The 20,304-nt window shown below is 41.4% G+C and overlaps 1 protein-coding gene across 1 annotated transcript in view; it reads right to left on the bottom strand.

Annotated features, from left to right (window-relative positions):
* Positions 1–5,779: 5,779 nt before the first annotated feature.
* spns2 (SPNS lysolipid transporter 2, sphingosine-1-phosphate) overlaps positions 5,780–20,304 on the bottom strand; it is a 57,362-nt gene continuing 42,837 nt past the window's right edge. The window contains exons 9-13 of the mRNA XM_029519753.1: positions 18,943–19,008; positions 18,413–18,511; positions 15,249–15,412; positions 12,790–12,836; positions 5,780–9,217 (exon numbers count right to left, since the gene is read on the bottom strand). Coding sequence (XP_029375613.1) covers positions 12,794–12,836; positions 15,249–15,412; positions 18,413–18,511; positions 18,943–19,008 — 372 coding nt within the window. The 3' untranslated portion in view covers positions 5,780–9,217; positions 12,790–12,793. The remainder of the gene's footprint in view (positions 9,218–12,789; positions 12,837–15,248; positions 15,413–18,412; positions 18,512–18,942; positions 19,009–20,304) is intronic.

Genomic DNA, 20,304 nt, shown 5'->3' with positions numbered 1-20,304 from the left:
TGCATTACATCCTTGTTAGTAATGGAAATCAAATGAACCCCTCATTGGAACGGAGACCTCAGTCTGAAAATGCCTGAAGGCTTGATGTGATATGAGGAGTGATCGTTACAACTGGCTGCAGGGTAATGACGTCTTCTGCTTCTGTGGCTCCAGTGACAGCAGGCTTGACCATTTCTTGCCATTTACATCTTCTTGAGTCATTTTTGTTGGTTCCTTCATTGACGTTGCTCAGCCCACCATGAAGCACATCTCTTATTCATTCCACATGGGCAGACAGCAAAGACGAAGAGGACATGTCATGCTTCCTCTGGAACATGTGTCAGCTTCTTTAATGGCACAGTAAGGCATGCAGAGATGTGCATTAATACAGACTCTGACAGCTTATGGTCAGTTGATTCCTCAGGCCTGAACATCCATCGACAAATGGAGAGTGGGGTTGCTGCACTTCGTGAGAGGAGGAGTAGGAGAATCAGCTGTTGGTTGGTCACTGAGAAAACAAATCTAGCCCTCTCCTGTAAAACCATTTTTACTCCTTATTTTTCTTTCATGGGGTTACTTTCTGGTTTGCGGCCTACATGCAAAATATAGAATGACATCAAAATATATTTTTAAAACATTAAAATTACAAACACTATTGCCAAGTAAATAGATGTTTACTCTAAAGAGCAGCTATTGGACAACCTCTGTTCTCCCACTAAACACATGCTTATTAAGCTCAATGGTGAAAATAAGAACAAATTCACTTTAACTGCTTTAAATGGCAGCACGGCAGCATAGTGGTTAGTGCTGTTTCCCCACACTAAGAAGGTCACAGGTTCAGTTCCCGGCCCGGGGTCTTTCTGTGCGGAGTTGGCATGTTCTCCCTGTTTATGTTAACTGGTGACTCTAAATTGTCCGTAGGTGTGGGTGGTTATTGGTTTCTGTCTGTTGGCCCTGTGATGGACTGGTGACCTGTCCAGGGTTCACCCTGCTCTGTGAGCTGGGATTGGCTCCAGCGTCCGTGCGACCCGGAAACAGACACAGACTCTTCTCTTCTCTCCTGTATTTTCAGAGGTGATGCTGCAGTTACTCAGTGTTTCACTTCATTGTGTCTTGTACTGGCAGTGGGTGAAAACAGGAGCATGCCCCTGCCTCAAGTAAACCTCTAATGGAGCAGAGAGCTATTTCTGCCTTTTTTTTTCCCTCAATTGCACAACAAGCCTGCAGAATCATTTATTGTTCATTTTTCTGTGTGATTCCTTTTAATCCTATTTTGAATCTTGTTAGGCGAAAGAAATGTGTGCAATGAGAGGATGACTGAGTCTGTGTGTGCTTTTGTCTTCACACAGTCAGCTTTGCATTAAAGTCATTTGTTTTTATTTTATTTCCGTGAAAGACAGAAGCGCTCTGAATGGTTCACTCTGAAAGAATGAATTCCTCCTTAAATGGCTTTAAATCTCTTTGCAGAATGGAACATCCAGTGGAAAATAGGTCCTGGATCTCATATTCACATACATTTGACACTATTTCACGTCAAATGAGTCTGGGAACATCACAAATGGTGCAAATGGAGACTTCCACCACACTAGCGTCGGTGAAGCTTACTCTGTTTCCAAACTGTGAGGGAGTTTGGAAAAGTGAGTTAGGTGCTGACAAATAGAGGTGAGAGATTCACAGTGGAGGTGTGATTCATGTGTTCTCCCACAGACAGCCTATTCTAGTTTTGTGCCATCTCTGCTTTTGCCCAATCTGACCTCTGTTTTCGCTGTGCTGGTAACTCTGCATTAATCATCAGGTCCATCTAATTATGCAAATGTCTGCCTGTAGCAAAGCTTTTTTTTTTTTTAACAGCGCTCTGAGAATGCAGACACTCCTAAAGTAATGTGGCAGCAAGCGCTTCCGTCTGAAATCCCTCATTCATTAAATGAGGGATTTCAAGCTGGCATATAATCAAGACGAAACATATACACCAAATAAATGACACTTCTGCCTGAACCAGTTGAAGTGCGAGTCATGTTTCTTCACAGATTGTTATTTTAAAACTTCACTATGTAGAGTCACAGCAAAATTAAATATGATTGAGGTTCTCACCGCAACATGAACCTATTGTGTTCTGACTTTATAATAAGATTCTGCCAACATGACTTTTGTGTTTGATTTATGTTAGCAGCTGTTTTGGGCCTTTAATTTAAGCTTGTTGATACTCTTTGCCCGTGAAGGACAGCATGTATAAAACAGCGCAGGCTATTTTTAATCACTTGGCGTGGAGTTTACAGAGTTTGAAGGTTTCCTTGCCATAAAACTGCTCATCGTACCAGCAGCCAATGGAAACTGTTGGTTTTCTGTGCAACGCTTTATGTTGTACTCCACAATAAACAGTGCAAATATCACAAGATACATGATGTACAAACACAGATATAGCTGCAAATAAAAATACCCAGCATGGAAAACAGCAAGAAATACAATCAATGAGAGGGCTGTAATTTTTGTTTTCTCATTATTAACCTGGCATTCAAAAATAATGTAGCCCATATGTTCAGTTACATGAATTGTACCAGACTGCATGTGACACTGTTACTCACTTTGTTTATACTTTATGTGACATATGATACACTGACTTCAGACACACAACTGATCATCACATTATCTCACCTGCTCTTTTCTTACTGTACACTCAGATACCTAGAGGTATACTACTCTTAACTTGCACATAGTAAATAGTTACACAGTTACACAGAAAGTCTTTTACAGTCATGAAATGTGTGTGTGTGTGTGTGAGGACATTTAAAGAATATTGTTATTTTCCAGTGTAACAAAACAACGAGGGCACTGTGGTCCCAAATGCATGTTAACATAGAAGGCTAAAACAATGCTGCTTTTAAACCCAGCACAAGCAAACATTTTGCCATACCCACTGGTGACTATTTTTCTGCCGAAGTTTACCCTGTGAATTGTACAAAGTTTGCCCTCTGTGAATTTAAGTGGCAAAGTGCAAATGGAAATTCCAGTGCTTGCTAGAATGGTTCCCCTTTTCCTGTCGACGCCCCAGTGTTTCCTGCCTGCTGCATGACTAGGTGTGTTGACTTTTAGATTGCACCATCTGACTTTGGGGTACGTATTGGTCTGACTGTGGGAAAGGGTGTTGGTTTCGCTGGGTCATCGACCAACCAAACCGTAATTCTTCACTTTGAGCCTCCTCTGGCAACTTTATAATCTTCCCTTCTTCAAACTGAAGAGGTGTTGGATAGAGGGATTTGTTTAAAATGTTGCTCTGCCTAATTAAAGGCCTCGCAGCCAACGTTTCAAGTCTTCTTTTGTCCAAATGCAATGTATACTTAGACCCTGTGTTTGTGCTTCCCTGTCATACTGCATCCATCAGTGCTATTACCTGCCATGTTAGTTAACTGCCCTTTTTCATCAGCACACAGGGAGCCTTCAGCTTAAAACGTCCTCACTTCCCGTGAAGGCAAACATTATGCTGTTTTTTTTTTTTTTTTTTTTTCTCCACTGCATCCACAGCATGTATGTCATGTCTGTGATGTGTCAGTGCATCTGTAAACCACTCTGGAGACTGTGAGATTACTCTACAAATGGAGCCTCACAGAGGCCTGCCTGACTGCACCTGAAGAATATAGTGGTTCATTCACGGACTGCGGCCTTCTTGCTCTCTCTGTGACAAAAATCAAGTCTTTGTGAGCCTCTGCGACGATGAAGAGAGGAAAAAACAGCCTCTTAAGTTCGCAAAAGTGGTGTTTATTTCAAAATGTAATAGTTTCTGCATTATTGCAAAACCTTTGACCCGACTCGTCCATGTTTACCCTCACTGTGATGGAGGGGATCATATTACTCAGTTCTGACTTAAATTGTACAAACTTCTGTTTAATTACTGAGAAGTAAGGAAAAAATCATTTATATTTGTGCCAATAGCAGTCATTTGTGAGCATGGTATTTAGCACATAAGGGACAGAGTAAACATTTTTACAAGCAAACAAGAAAAGTGTTAATTAGTTCATTTGAACTCAGGTGAAGTGCATCGCCACACATGACACATGAATACCCATCACAAATTTGTGCGATTAATGTACAAATTGTAAGAATTTACTACCCAGGATATGAAGTTTATTGTAAAGATTTTAAAGATATATAATTCATAATGAATTATTTACCAGCATCTATATTAGCTGCTTTCAGCTCTCTGTTCAGTTGCTGAACGAAACCCATTATATTCACTACAGCTACTTATGTGGACTTTAAATGTTCGTTACTATGTTTTGCGTCCTAATTTTTGTGGTGCTGCTTAGGAGGTAGAGCAGGTCATCCCAGTGGGTTGGTGTTTCGATCCCACTCTGTATGTGCAGGCACCTTCAGGCAAGATACTGACTCTAAATTTCCTCTGGTGTGTGTGTGTGTGTGGGAGAGAGGTAGTAATGTGTTGTGCATAAAGAAGCATTGAATGAACCAAGTGTATAGCCCACTCATTTCATTGTTTGCCGCAACCCTCTCATCATCTTTGAATATGCTGACTCGTCAAATTAAACAAGTAATCCTTATTGTTCATCTCATTGTCACCATTCAGCAACCAACAGAGCAGAAATCCTTATTGTTTCATGTATTTCTTTATTTCTTACCCTGTAAGTGTTAAATATAAATAAATAAATTATCATATCATAAACTAGCTAGACACTGCGTTGTTCCTCACTGTGCACATATTTAACACTTTATTCACACACATACACATCCCGATTCAAATTTGTGTGGTAGAACCAGTTACAGTAGAAAGTGAACAGGTGTCATAGTAAGATTCATTCAAAATATGACTTATTAATAATTAGGAACATCTAAGTTAGCCTGATTTTCATCAGTCCTTCAGCCACGCAAAGTCTTACTTATGTAATACATATAATACAAAAAAAAAAAAAGTTGGAACAGTGGCAATATAATGTGGAGAAATAAAATTTAAATCAGAATAAAAAAATCATTCAACCAATTATATGAAACATATAAAACAAAAAACAAACAAACAAAAACAAAAAAAAAGAGTAAAAGAAAAAGAAAAATCAGACCAACAAACCGACTCCTGGATAGTGTAGTTAAAAAGGGATGTTTTCGATTTGGATTTAAAGGTGATAGTGTTAGTGCCACACCTTTATGTGAATACTGCTGGCTTGGCAGAGAGCTGGGGAATAACCAGGCAGCCTGTTCCAGCTGACCTGAGGGAAGTAAGTCTGGGAGATTTTGATGCATTAAATTATGATTGGCCTTGAAAACTACTAGTCAAAAATCAACTGTAAAATTTACTGGAAGCCCAAATAAAAACTTTCAGTACAGGGGATCAGAATGGGGATCCTTTTAGCAGATTCGACTCCCAAGCCTGCTGATGCTTTTCTACACTGCAGAAACTGGAAATGACCTCAACACTCAGCTAATATTATAAAACTGTGGTGTCAATTTATAAGGAATTAACATCACAAATCCCTCATAATATCACTTAGGGATGTAAATAATGACAAATTATAGTGTCTGGTTTATAGGCGTCACAGACATACACAGTATTTGGTGCGTAGTGGAACACAGCTAAATCTAAGGCTCATAACACTGAAGACATGTCTGTGATGGGAAAAGTACTTTTTGTATTTAACACTGGAAAAAGCTCCATGTTAACATCACCTAAGATAGATGAGGGGAAAATAATTAAGTGAGAGATCATTTCTCAGTGAAGGCCCTAAACCTTGGATGTTGAATCATTTGCACACAATGGATGCTTGACAGAGGGAAGGGAAGCAGAGATGACACTGTGGTATGAAGTGATTAAATAGGTTTATTTGATTTACAGACATGTACATTTTCTATCAACCCCCAGAAGGAGAATCACAGTTCAGTTCTACAATAATATGCTTTCATTTCACTGACATCTCTCTGTATGGACTTGCTCTAAAAATAAAAATTATCTCTGTTTTTCTGCTCAACATCAGAAATAGGTTTCTTTATACACAATTCTTGTATGACAAGAAATAGCATATTCTCAAAGCATCACCTAAGTGATCATTAACATAGAATTATTCGATAAAATGGACCGATACTCCTAAAGGATTGGTGCTAAAACAAATTTTTGGCAAAGTGAAACGCAGTTCGCGACCCAACTGGCCAGAGCCGACATTCCTTCTGATGGTAGATGACAGCACTTACTGTGAGCATGAAGTGACAGACCTCTGTGGTAGAGCCTGCGTATTTGATGTTTGGCTATGGTTCAAATAAATCCCTGAACGATAAGTGTGCAAAATGGTTTGATCAGTTGTTTTTGTTTTTGTTTTTTTTTTTTAAGAAAGAAAAACATACACAAGAGCTACAAAAATGAATGCAATCAATATTGCACCCTGACAATGACACACACATGTTGCCTTATAACCATCACATTGCAGTTCTGTTTGTATATAGGAATATGTAAGCAATGTCCATTTCATGATCACAGTAAACAAGATGAATCCTACTGATATAGAAAGGTATTGTGTTGCTTCATTGTGGCACAAAAAGATGAATAAACATGTATTTCTAAACCCAAATACGTACAACAAAATGTGGTATACTCAAAACTTAAACTTCCCTTTATAGATTATTCTTCATAACAAACAAATAAATACATTGCATCCAAGCCATCATTTACAATATATTAAAGTTGCTGCATAATATAGCTTCATATATATATATATGTATCTATATATATATCTATTGTAGTTAGTAGAAAAACTCATTTGGAAACATTAAAAAACAAAAAGAAAACTGTAAAAGGAAGGTAAGAAGCTCAGTTCATTAAGAAGATGTAGGTGTGTAAACACGTAAGGTTGGACAGAATCACATTCAAAGAGCTCCACACAGTTGGAGAGAAGCTAAAGCTAATGATCTGGCAACAAGGACACAGCCCACACAACACCCCACACACAGCCAGTGAGTCACGCTCGCACATCGCTGCTACAAGAACCACCTCAATGACTCCCTTTATTCCTTCACTGAGGTCCATCCGTCCCTCTCCTCCTCCTGCCTATTCTTATAGGTCTGCAGAGTGCTTTCTTTCTTCCCTTCATGTACAACTTTTTCAAACCGTGACTGCATTGGTGTCTTCAAGGTTTTGGTACAAGTGTATCCAACAGGTCATGTATCACAACAGGGTAGTTTCTAATGAATTTTTCATTCAGAAAGCAGCTGTGGTCTTTCTCTCTGATCTCGGTGGGATTGCCTCAATTTTCACGTAATTGTAGATAATATACTGTAATTTATTCGTTGAGTGATAAAATCTAATCCAGTCTATTGTTGATTTCTGTTTCCTACGCACATCTCTGTGTCAATTTGTTGGCCAGGAATCTCAGGGCCCTCTGTTTTTCAGCTCCTGTAGAGACATCTGAGGGCACAGTCCATTTTCAAAGGGAGATTCCTTCCTTATCCATTATCAGCGATAAGAAGCCGCCATCAGTCTAACCTGGGCCTGAAGAATTTCCTGTTCCTGTCTGGGATTTTGATTTCCCTCACTAATATACTGATGAGTGCAACTTCAGTTGCTCAGAAAGCTTCTTTCAACTAATCACGGAAAGGGATATCTAAAATAGCAAAGGGGAAAATGTCTCTGTTCACAATGGCTGTTATTGTAACCAGAATGGGCCAGACTGGAATCCATCATTAAAAGTGACTCTGTCTCTGTGTGGGTGTTGTGTCCAGAAATTCAAAACCAACCATCAGAAAGTTACCCCATTAATGGGAAACCCAGCTTACTGATAAGGCAGTGTGGATAAAAAAAAAATGGTTGGCTTGCATGAAAAAGAAAAAAAATAAAACTAAAAATAAAAATATTGCTTCTCATTTCAACAAAAACACAGATGTTACTCTGTAAAAGCCAAAGGAATAGCATTTCAATTACTTTTGGGAATAGCATGTACAATGTAAATGATAGCATATAAAAATCCAGTGTCTGCTTAAAACAGCCAAGATTGCTTCGTCATCCATACGAAACAATCCCAGACTGTGACCTCCAGTTAGAAATCAAACATCACACAAAGAAAAATAGAAAAAAAGTCACAAGGGACCTTGTGAAAAATAATGTGCAGATATTTCTCATCTCTGTCATGCTCAGTGGCACTGTCAACACGGATTTAAGTGCTAAAAGTTAGAAATAAGAACACATAAGACGGCGGAGGTGAAGAGATGGGGTGGGGGGGGGGGGGGGGGCAAAGGAAACAGTTGATGGGAAAGCTCCAGGTTTGAAGGCTTATTCACTGACCATTTAACGGTAACATTTTTTGGCTCTTGTCTGACAGCTTTTGTTTACATGCACAGCAATATTTGGATCAATTATGAGAATAGTGCTTGAATCAGTCTGCGTTGTTAACACTGTGACAAAGATGGGCGGAGTGACCCCAGGCACATTAGTCCCATCATTGGGTGCTTGTTTGAGCAGATAAGCCACACTTTGAAAAATATACCCCTGCAGAGCATTTTAACATGTTGCATCATTTGCTCCATATATGTTACATTTTACAGCTGCTGTCCATTTGGGGTTGAAAGCCCGGACAGAATTATTTGTGGAAAATTTGCATGGGAGCAGCACAGACATCAGAGGAGTGTTTGTGACTGCAGATGGTTAGTGCAAACAGCTCAGTCAAACAAATTTCTGAGACAAAAGCCGAATTAAAGTGTGCACGTATGTATGGACAGTCATGAGGGTTGTTTGTGGTCAGTGCAAAGTCAAGGAATGTAGTGACAATATGGCACTTGGTGCAGATTGACAGCTAATGTAACAAACAGACAAATAAACAGGGACAGACCGTTGGACAGACAGGCAGACAGACAGGGCAGGTTCATGATCAGCATTCAGTAGTATGGCATCAGGAGTCAGAAGGGATCATGGGGGATTCCCCCCCCCCCCCACGTCCTCCCTGGAAGGTTCAGTGGATCCTCAGAGAGACAGAGGTGAGGAGAACACCAGCTGTCGGTCTGGAGGAAATGTGCGCTCTCACCAGCCTGTGATTTAGAGGCAGTTCAAGAGGGGGCAAGACGCTCCCTTGTTCCAGTTCTGAGCAGCCTCCATAAGCATGTAAAAGAGCAGCGGGAGCCAGGAGGAAGTGGATGATGGTGATAATAGATGAGATGGGTGCGGTTTAAATGAAGTGAATCAGCTGCCCTCACTTTTTCATCTTTTTCACCCTTGTTGAGTTTGGTTACTCCTTCAGACGGCTCCTCGTTTGGTTGTCACCTAAGAGCGGAGGGAAAGAGAGGAGGAGGAAACAGAGCAGTTAGAATCTGGACTCACTACAGGACATTCTCATGTAATTAATGTTGAGGTCAAAAGCTCCTGGGCCATCTGTTAGGACCTTCCTGATAACGCCTGCTCACCATGACTACCCTGTGACCTAAATATTCTCCGGTAAACAGCATACCAACACAACAGTTTAATACTCACCCCCCCTAATCTGTACCCCAGCAAAATATAAACCACAGCAACACACAGCCAACGTAGCAGAGACTGGGGTTTGACTTATTATATTTAGGTTATTAGGTTTACGCCCTATATGGTCCTATATTTTACTAGGAGTTAATTGTTAAAATATCCTCTAGTAATGTGGTGATGTTAAAGCGTGTTAGGGATGCGAGATGTTTTTAAATCTTAACTCAAGTAGTTAAGTGGAAGAGCAGAGATGAAAAATATTCCATTACAAGCTGAAGTGAAGTCTCTTATCATATCTCAGATAATTTATCAGCACGTAATTGCATGATGCATTTTAATGTTGTAAATTAGTTAAGCTCATTGGATACTGACTATGTTGATTTCATAAAAAAAAAAAAAAAAAATTCAAATTAAAAAAATCCGATAATTTTAAAATGTCATGTAACTGTTCACTTGCCTTGCACTCGCTCGCACATAATTTCAGATTGTTTATTCAAGTATGTCTTTTACAGTCAAGCACGCATAAGCAAAGCTCATGTGGCACCATAGGGAAAACCATAGAGCAGCTGGAGGTTAGAGCATCAAGCGTTTGTGGTACCATGCCTGTGATTTCTACAGACTGGGTGAGAGCGACGGGGGACGTCCTGCTGTTTGTTGTCGGCTGTCATCACTGCACTCCACTACACAAGCTGCCACTGCTGCTACAATAGGATTAGTGAAGGGGGCTTTGCGCTGCAATGTTAGGATCTACTGTAAGTGTGTTGGGCTCCCTGAAGCACAGACACGTAGAGACCCACAGCTGCTTTATACTAACAAGGGTAATTAGCTCAAACAGGAAGATTAGCGGATTTCAAACATTGTGTTTCTGATTGCATGATCTATTTTGTCTCAATCAGTAGTGTCAGTTGTTGCTTCGGTTAAAATGAGTAAAATGACATTGTGACATAGAAATAATTAGAGTTGTGAATGCTTTGATATGTGCAAGATTGGACTGACTCCTTGCAGATTTCCTGCAACTGGGCCGGAGATTTTTGGTTCCTTCAGAAGAGGGGAAGCGTGACTGTTCTGGCATGTAAGCAAGCTCTAATCAAACCAAGTTGTAGTGGCTTTTGGCTGGAGGGATACAAATCGCGGGCAGCCCGCATTACTGGAGATCTGTGTGGCTTCACATTAGAGGACAGAGGGAGAAAGCAGTGAATGCGCCCATAAATGAGAGCAGAGATGTGTCAAACAGAGAGCTGTGCTGTAAGCTGTGTGTGTCTGTGTGTGGTTACTGCCCTGCCCGGCACCATGAACCCACTGTGCACTGTTGCCTGAGGACTGAGCTTTTTGCTGAATGATAAGAGAGCGGAGAAGGAAAATATGTGCCTGCAGCTGTATAAACACTTTTAACAGTTAAGGTTTGGACTGCAGTGACTAAATCAGAGTTTTGCCACATGACATAAATTTCCTCCCTGAATACTACGGGATTGTGGTTACTGAGTAAATGAGTGTGAAGCTCTGCTGTCGGATCTCACGCTGATCTTTTGATAGCCCCTGAGTTTTGGATGTCGAGCGGTGCGGTGTGAATCTGGTCAGCAGAGCCTGTGTTTCTCCTGCAGAAGTTAATTGGATCTCAGTGTATCTGAGCTCTGCCTTGGATTGCATCACCAAAGATTAATAACTTGTGATATATAACAGTTTAGGGGATTATTGCTTCTCATTTATTCAGTGGCTGTGTGTGTTTTCGCTGCTCCCCCTAAATTGCTCTTCTTCACTGCCACTGCTTGTCAGTAAACAATTGAAATATTCCCTTTAATCTACTATTCTTTGACAACAGCATTGCATATCAAATCCTATATGTTTCCTTGTGATTCTCTTTGAGTAGTTTGCCACAGCTGCACGTCGTACCTTTGGGTCCAGTGCACAGCGTAAATGTGGAGGGTTTGTCATTTGAGAGTGGGTGAACTGTGAACTCTATTGATCTGTGAGCGAGGCTCGAGGGAGGAAATATTTCTTGTGGCTGACTGGATAATCTTTCAAAAGTAATTTGTTGAATGTCCCTTACCCATGAGCTGCACAGCTCCTACATTAGAATAGGAATGATCAGTTCGCAAGCACATTCAACTCTGACCTCATGAAGTTCTAATCATCTATAATTAGCCCCTTCTGACAGCAGCTTTAACTGCTGTGTGCCACAGAGAACTGAAGAAACCCCGAGGCTGAGAGAAAGACTGTCTCTGAAACCTGATATGTGTGGCAGCCATGTGGGAATCTTTCATGTCACTTGTCATTAGCTGAATAAATTTATATATATATATAATCTAGCAATTGCGCAAGAGACAACGAATGTCCTATTGCCCCTTTCATAAATAAACCCACGTGTACTGCTACTGCTGGCCCCCGTTTATAAAACCAGGCTTCCCAGCTCAGTGGAAGAGATGTGTCAGACAGAATCACGTCTAGAGATTCTTTGTTTTCTTTCTGCTTTTTGGTGGTGAGGTACAGACAACGGGCAGACCCTTCTTGCAGTACCATGCTTATAGGTGACCCCTTTACTCTCTGCTCGTGGAAGGCCCCCTCACCCACCTGGTGCCTCTCACTGGGCAACTGGAAAAGCATAATCTTTTGTCTGGAGCTTACATTACACAGCCCTCAGCCCCAGGACCTACAGCTGCAGGTGCGGCCTGTCCACAGAACTTTGTATCCTGTGGCTGCCCAGGCCCTGTAAGTCAGGCCTGGAACACCACCACACCAATACTTACATTTGATTTATGTCAGAATACTGTATGCAAATAAATATAAACCCAGACAAGACGCCCATGATTAAAAAGAGGTATGACCTTGGCCTTTTGGCTAAATATGATAACCTTTACAAAAAATGTTTCCCTATGCTTCTAATCAGCAAGTCAGACTTTAATCTTGTTATTCTTTATTCTTTACAGTAGGCCCCCATTGTTAACTGTGCAACTCAATCTGGGCTGCTGCCAATTATTGTCTTTTTTCCCCTTAGTTAATAAACAGACATTTGACGAGACATGTTGCTCCATGTGTGTGTGTTTGATAAAACAAGGAAGGAGGAAAGGCACCTCAGGTTTTGATAAGATGCAAGATAATTGGTCAAATAATCACCGCTCCAAGAATGCCCAAACACTCCAAGAATACAACCGAACAGGGTATGGATCAATGATCAATCATTTGTGTTCATCACTTGCAGTATCAAACTGAAAAACTGGAGAGCCTCCAAACAAAGTGTGTATTAACTCGAGCAACTCTTTTCTGTGACTCCTAAAGGAGGGGCTCCACATGATGGCACCCGCATAATGAAGAACCTGCTAATAGAACTACTCATGTAAAAAAAAAAATAGTGTGAAGCTTCTTTAAGGGAAGAGGCAATTTACCTGGTTATACCCTGACTGAGGATGATGGTCGTGAGAGCTGGTTCAACCTGAGGAGACAAGAATAGCTATATGAATAAAAGACACACAAAAACTTTTAGATGGTTCTTTTAAAAGCACTCCACTTCTTTTTATGTGCAATCTTTCTTTTTTCATCACACACCGAGTCGCTTTTTCTCTGTCAGTTTCATCGCTATGATTTCTAATACTCCAGGCTGCAAAGCTCAGCCTGCCTTGACCCGCACTGGATCTGTGCAGTGGTGGCGGCAGATGAGACAGTCCTGCTCTCACACATCGCTAAGTGTAAATGTGGAGTTGGTGAATATGTGGGGAGGCAGCATGCACAGAACCTGAGCTATTAATGGCAACCCTGCAGCCAAAAAAAGCTAACAACTTAGAAATAATAAAGCACTCTTTAAGGCTGAAAATAGACAAGCGCGCTCCAGTGAGTAACTCATTCAGCTCTGTGCCTGTTATAAATAGAGCTGAGTATCTGAGGACACACTTGCGACGAGAAAAAAAAAAAAAAAAAGCAGCGAAATACACTGTAAAGTCAGACAGAATCTATAAATTGGGGGCTTTATAGCGTGCATGCAGTCTATATAAATCACAGCCATGGAACGACGCCGGTTGTACAAAAGTGTAGATGTTGTCATCTTTCTTGGTCCCTGAGGAGCTGTTTGCAGCTTGTTACATAAAAGCTACTGCTGTATAAGTTAGATTTTTTTTGGGGATGTTCAGAACAAATCTGTACAGTTCTGTGAAGGCCTTTGGTGGACTCTGTGGAGCACGTTACGGTATGTTTGCTGTGAGCATAAATCTGGATGCCATCCAACAAGCTGGTACGCTGGCAAAGGTGGGCACAGACAATTTACAGGCTTTTCAACTACATAAAATCATAATATGTATAAAAACATGTTTGTGAAAGTGTAATGAACTTAACTGAAGATGTTTCTTTTTTTTTTTATTTACTACTACTTTACTAACTGGTTGACATTTTTAGTGTAAGTTTTGTGGTTTTGCGGTTTTCTCTTGGCTTATGATGAACTGACTATGATTATGAATATGAATAACTGGACAAACTCAGCTCCTTTGGAATATTATAAAATGACATTTTAATGATTAATAAAGCTCCTAATCGGGTCATACATCTCAAGTTATCTGTTCATAGAGGCTGTATAAACTTTGAAATTTCTAAAACTCAAATGTCGACCTCCAAAAATCTCCATTGAGGACCATGTCTGTTAAAAGGGAGCCATAGGAATGACCGTGCCGTGACTTTATCTTTTTTTTTTTTTTAACTCAATCTGCTGCTCCATTAGCTTTACCCTACAGCATGTGGAGTGAAAGTCAAGGGGTTGTGGTTTGAGTGAACAGCCATCTGCCCTCACTGAAATAATGAGGTAGAATAGCTTAAACCACACATTAAACCACAAATTCTTATCTATTAGTGGCACAGTGATAAGAGTGTGACTTTTTTGTTGTTGTTATTATTTTGGATTTCTTCCTTTTTCCCTCAAGACTAGACCAAACAGAGGCCACAAAACAGCTTACTGGTGGCTGCCATAAAGATGCTCCTCTGCAAAGAGGCTTTTGATATTTAATATTAATATTACACTGAAGAAATATTAATGGCTGGGTTGTCAGTCCAACACTAACATTATCTGATGCCATTTTTGATGCCATCTTTTGTTTTTATAATTAAATATAAACACTCTATCTGCAATCTCTTTCATCGCTGCTTTTGCAGGGGTTTTGGCGTGGGAATGGCCAGCTACCAACTCCACAGGGTGAATAAAAAGTGACTGTAGACAGACGTCAGACATCAAACTACCATCCTGCCTAAAAGCGTCCCTCATCTTCAACAGGAAGGAAGTCATTTCTGAGAGCGCCGGCACCAGGGGAGCAAGTCCATGCGATAAAAAAGTAGGAAAAAATAGTCTGAAAGAAACAAGAAGTCATGTCTCACCCTCTGAAAGAGGATGAGTGAGTTTGTTTTAGCCTTTTAAGGCCATGACAAGCCACAGTGCACTCTGTGTTCACGTCTTGGTGTTTGAAAGAGGAAAATATGAAAGCTTAAATAAGAGGGGCGGTAGCTAGTAAAAGTCTATGTAAGCACACTAACAAATTGATGGCTAGAACAGCTTGTGTCAGCTCTTGAGCACTTTTAGCTGACTGGGACTTTCTATTGGCTCTGTGTCTTACAGGGTTGGCACCACTGTTGGCATCGCTGTGCAGTTCCCCTTTGACATGTGTCACACCCCTGAATCAGGCTAAAGGTGCACGTGTGACCCTGCATGCTCATACTGCAGCTGCTTCTTCAGCTTCTTGCACAGAGTTGGTGTGTTTGGACTCAGAGTTAGTGGAGTCAACTCAAGCAGTTATTCAATATTTAAGAATGAATGACTAGAAAAATAAATGAAATAATGACTAGTTATTGAAACAATGTCTGAGTCACTTACTGTTTCTCAGCCTTCTCTCTGTCGTCCAGGAAAAACAGCGCAGTTGCCAAGAAAAACATGCCCCCCAGGACGATGATAAAGGGACAGAGCATGAGGGCATAGCCCAAACTAAGGAACCGCCACAGTGCTGACGTTGCGTAGCTTTGCTGGAGAGCATCGGAGATCTGCACTCAGGCACGCACAAATACACAATGACAGACACACACCAAACCAGACACAGACACACAATCACAGAAAAAAAGGAAGAGAAATTTTACTCACACTAATCATCGAGCAAAAGTTCTTAAAATATGACACATGACACTAAGGTGGTCCCATCCTCACAATAAGCACTTTACCAGAGTAAGTCCTGCACGTTTCATCATAGCAACAGATAAAAGTGACACAGGGCATAACGTAGAACACTACGTTTTTGTCATAAGCCTGGCAGGATTTCATAGCTAATAGCTCATATTGCTGTCGAAGGCTGAAGTAACGCATTCTGTCATGTGTGGCACTGAGGAAAACAACAGCTGGAGAACAGTGGGTGCGACGTGATAATTTCTGCCCCCTCCGTATCACCCAAAAGGCAGCTCACAAACAGACATAGATCACCGCATGAAGATGGTGATGGAGAGGAGGCTGCTTTTAGCAGATTGTGTGGTGGTATGAGCAGCAGGAGGGGGGGGGGGGGGGGGTGCTTCTTGTCCATGTGTGAGTGAAAGTCTGAGTGGTCACCCTGGCTGAAGCACATTGATTACATGTTAGCATCAGCAGAATGAGATTGTTTACGGGCAGCAGTGGAGAACTGCTGACAGGGGGATGGTAGGTGGAGTGTGTGTGCGAACAGTGCGAGTTCACATGTGCATATGTAAAGTGTGTGGTTATCATGGTGTGAGGCAAAATCTGGTATACATCCAGCATCAGTGTGTTACCAGAGGGTAATTCATCAGGTACATTAAATTGACTGGAAATTGCATAGAACAGCTTTCGCTAAAAATATAACACAAACTACTGCAATTCTCATTATCGAGGTGGAGGGCATTTCTCGAGAGATCACAGAGATTGTTCGCAGTGTTCTCCCACCACCCGCTCTGCCTGTGGCCATGTCCTAACTATGCGGCATACGGGGGATCCATGATGGTTTGTTTTTTTTCAGGGGGGAGTCTCATTACAAGTGCCTGGTCTCCGTGCTTATGGAGATGCTGGCTCAAGCTCGGGAGAATTTCAGGTGCACTAAAGAATTTTGTGAAAAACCAGGAAGTGGCAGATGTGTGACATTTGGGCACCAGTATCTGTAGGCCTCCCCGCCAAAGAGCAACTACGGTGTACTGGAAAACCACATTGGTTTGTGGAGTTGGGTATATCAGCTGTAGGTCTGTTTAGTGTGCAACCCAACTGTGAAGCAAAAGGACTGACTCATTCGTTCGCTCACTCTCTCCTGTGGTTGCTTAGCAATAACCAATGGTCTGTTTTTCTTGAGATTCTCCACTTTGCTCATTCGCAGGATTTGTGCCAATCTGCTTGTGTGACTGTATCTGCCCTCGCTCTGACTGCGTCACGACTAGTCCATTGCACCCATGTGCTAAACCTCAGTTCAGGAACTGTGGCAGTTTGTGGATGAGTGAGAAACCCCCGGACATGGCGTGTGTTACTCAGAGAGGGAGCCTGGAGGCTGGATGGAGAGCACTGGGGTGACTGGGTAACTGTGGGGCCGTGTCTGGGTAATGCAGGTTGGCAATGATGTGTGTTTGTCTGCAAGCTAAATTTTTGCTGCCATTTGGAGCTTGGACCACAACAATGGTCTTATATAGCTTCAATTAATGTAGAACTTTTTATGATTTACTTGAATGATTAGCAGATCTATTTATTTATTTATTTTTGATGGCCAAGAAAACTCTGTTAACTCACAGTGATTACCTCGAATTGTGCTTTTTTTGTCCAACTTACAGTTCAAAACCAAAAAGACATTAAACACGTAATGATTTAAAGGAAAAGCAAAGATTCTCACAGTTGAGGAAGTCCTGAATCCTGATTTTGTTTTGTCATTGATAGAACTATTTAATTGAGCAAAATTAAAGTCATATGGTCTTTGAAGGCTCTATGTCTGAACAAGTGACAATAGGCGGTTTGTACAATATGAAATGACTCTGCGTTTTATTTGATCTGTAGAAACAATACATCGGTCTTTGAGGCTGATTCCAAGAATTCTGATTTTTTTCAATGCCAGTTTTGTTGAGTCTTTTCAGTACTTGGCGATAAAAGCTCCTTTTATCGAGCTTTTACAAGTGTTTAAAATTTAGCATTTAGGAGAAAAAAAAAGAAAAAACACACTTTTAATGCAGCTCTACAAACAGTTGCGTCTGTTGCCTGACTGTCAGGAACCAACAGAGGCTCCAGAGGATCAGTTGGATTCACTAATCAAAGACTTAAACTGCCTTTGTGAATGACCAAGACTGTGCGCCACAGGCATTTTCTCCTAGAGATTAACTGGTGCCAGGAAAAGATAATGAAAACATGAGGATATGATGTAAGTTATTATACGCTGAATGGATATTGTGTTACCGCAGCATATGTGGTGTGTATGCAAATGATTCTGTTCCACTTCCCTCTGAAAGCTCAGATGTGACGCACAATGTGTTTACCTCCATGAAGGTACTATTTAACTTCATAAATGTTCATTCGCTCTTTGGAACGAGAAGAATGCAGCTTGACAGTCGGAGGTGAATCCAGTTTTGCACACCATTGAACAGCAGGCAGCACTTGTGTTCGGGATGTTATTCTCCGGGTGTATGTGTGAACTTGGGAGGGTGGAGGGGGTTTGACTTTGACCTTGAGAGGCCTAGTGTCCCAGTAAGCCCCACTCTCTACCAACCAATCAAATACAGTAACGCCGGTCTCCTGGGAGCCATGAGATTTACTAGAAAACACCACTCACAGCCTGAAGAGCAGCGGTGAAATCCCAATTCTGTTCACCAGGCCTCCTGAGACGTGTGCTAAAAGCTCCGGTACCTCAGCTGCACTGGCCCACTTAAAACAAGAGCTGAACTGCTATCTGGATGCATCATGGCAGTATGAATGATTCTGTTACAGACAGGCTGAAGCTATGTGTTCTAGCTGTGATTGACGACCTGAGGTAAATCCTTAACACACGACCAAACAAATAATTTTGGACGTAGTCTTACCAGGCCTATCAGGTACGGACTTCCTGCGTCACCTAGGAGATGGGAGGTGAAGCTCTGAAAGGCGACTGCTGTTGCTCTCCGAGTGGGAATAACAACAAACTGCAGGAAGAGACAAAAAGATAGAGGGTGAAATATGGTGGAAAGTAATGAAGGCAGGGGTGGAAGGAAGCACTCGGCTTCATTAAAACAACTGCAGTCATCTGTCTCTGTCTATCTGGACACACCTCTCACTTTGCCTCAAAGCTAATTATAAATTAAAGAGTTGCTAAAGCCCCACTTCACTGGATATTTCAGTTGACTCAACCTCCTGTTTTTACCTTTGAACACTGAAATACACGAGTGTGAGGGCTCATCTGCCATTTGCATTCCTGAGTGGTGTATGAATCTCTGATCATCTCTAGTCATCGTCAGCTCCACCCAAACACATTTCACAACTGCACACCATTTCAAATTGGATCACTGGCGTGCCACATTGTTTGTTTGAAGCGTTTCCAGTGACCAATAAAGGAGTGCAGGTTCTCAGTACCTACCATCAAAATGTCTGCTGTTATTGCCCAGTTCAGGAAAAGCAATGTCTCCCCTATAAAGATGCAAACCTAAAAAAGGAAGAAAAAAATTACACATTTTAGTGTTGCTGATTAAGATCAACCAATTTCTGCTTCACAAAAGACTGCAAACTGGACAAAAAGGCCAAAAGAGGAGGTTTCAGATATTGCTCCCATGTGTGGGAATACACGCTGAATAAAAGTGCTCCGGCTGTGGTACTTTAAAAACATGTTATTATGCTGTGGCCCAATTATATGTGGATGTGCAGGCCTTAATTTTGGTTCACTGGGCCGAGTTTGGAGCCTAAGAACTGGAAAACTGCACGGGATGATAAGGATTGTTTGTTTGTTCTTGTTACAGCTGTATCTTCAACGTGGAAACATTATAACACTTCCTACATTTAGAGCCATCTGCAGGATTTAAAATGAATACTGCTTCCTAGGTGGAGCAGAAAATGCTAATTTTAAATAACATAGTTATAGTCGACATACATACATACATACATAGCCTGTATTTACACAGGCTGGGAGCAGCTGCTACTTGTGTTTGGATACTTTCTCAAAATCAGACCGAAAGGCCTTTGGTTGCAGTGGAACCCGATGTATTTGTATTGACTGATTTTGTTTGGCACATCTTAACATGCCTGGTCGATGTCTGTTTCCTGCCAGGATAACCCTTCTGCCAGTGTGCCAGACCTGCAGTACGTTGCAGAAGGCTACAGAAGGAGTCTGACACCAGAGATGTAGACAGATCTGTGCTGAGAGCTGTGAACCAGATACTGTGACCGACATGTTGCCTCTTAGGGGGCCGAAGCCCAGCCTTTCACTATGATTAGCCGCGTGTTGACGAGACAACAGCTGCAAGGAGTCAATCGGCCTCGATGGAGCAGCGCCGACTGTTACGACCGCGTCACACCTTATAATATAACACATCTGTCAGCTCTTTGCAGTGAAACTTGAGTTGATCACTTACAACTGCTGCTGTATAGATGATTCAATATCGTACAGGAGGGCAGCCTGAGAAGATGTGCAGTGATATGTTGGATGTTCCAGTTGCCATTTCCCAGTCTGGGATAAATAAAGTATCTATCTATCTATCTAAAAGGCCATTCTTCACTTTTTTCTAATATCCTCTACACTAATCTGAGAGAAAATCCTGGGTAAGATATAAAATATTTCCCTGCATCAATCATAATCTTTACCCTAAGAAGGACGTAATTGGCTGAGTCATATTTATCATGAATTTAGATATTTCTTGGCTACAATATCAATGTCAGCCAGGGTCACATATTTAGGATATGGAAACCTGTTTTGTTATACTCCCTTACAACTGGGGGAAATACTGTC

This window comes from Echeneis naucrates, chromosome 14 (assembly GCF_900963305.1).
Source record: "Echeneis naucrates chromosome 14, fEcheNa1.1, whole genome shotgun sequence".
Taxonomy (NCBI): domain Eukaryota; kingdom Metazoa; phylum Chordata; class Actinopteri; order Carangiformes; family Echeneidae; genus Echeneis; species Echeneis naucrates.
The sequence above is the reverse complement of the archived record's forward strand: the minus strand, read 5'-3'. Positions and strand labels throughout refer to the sequence as shown.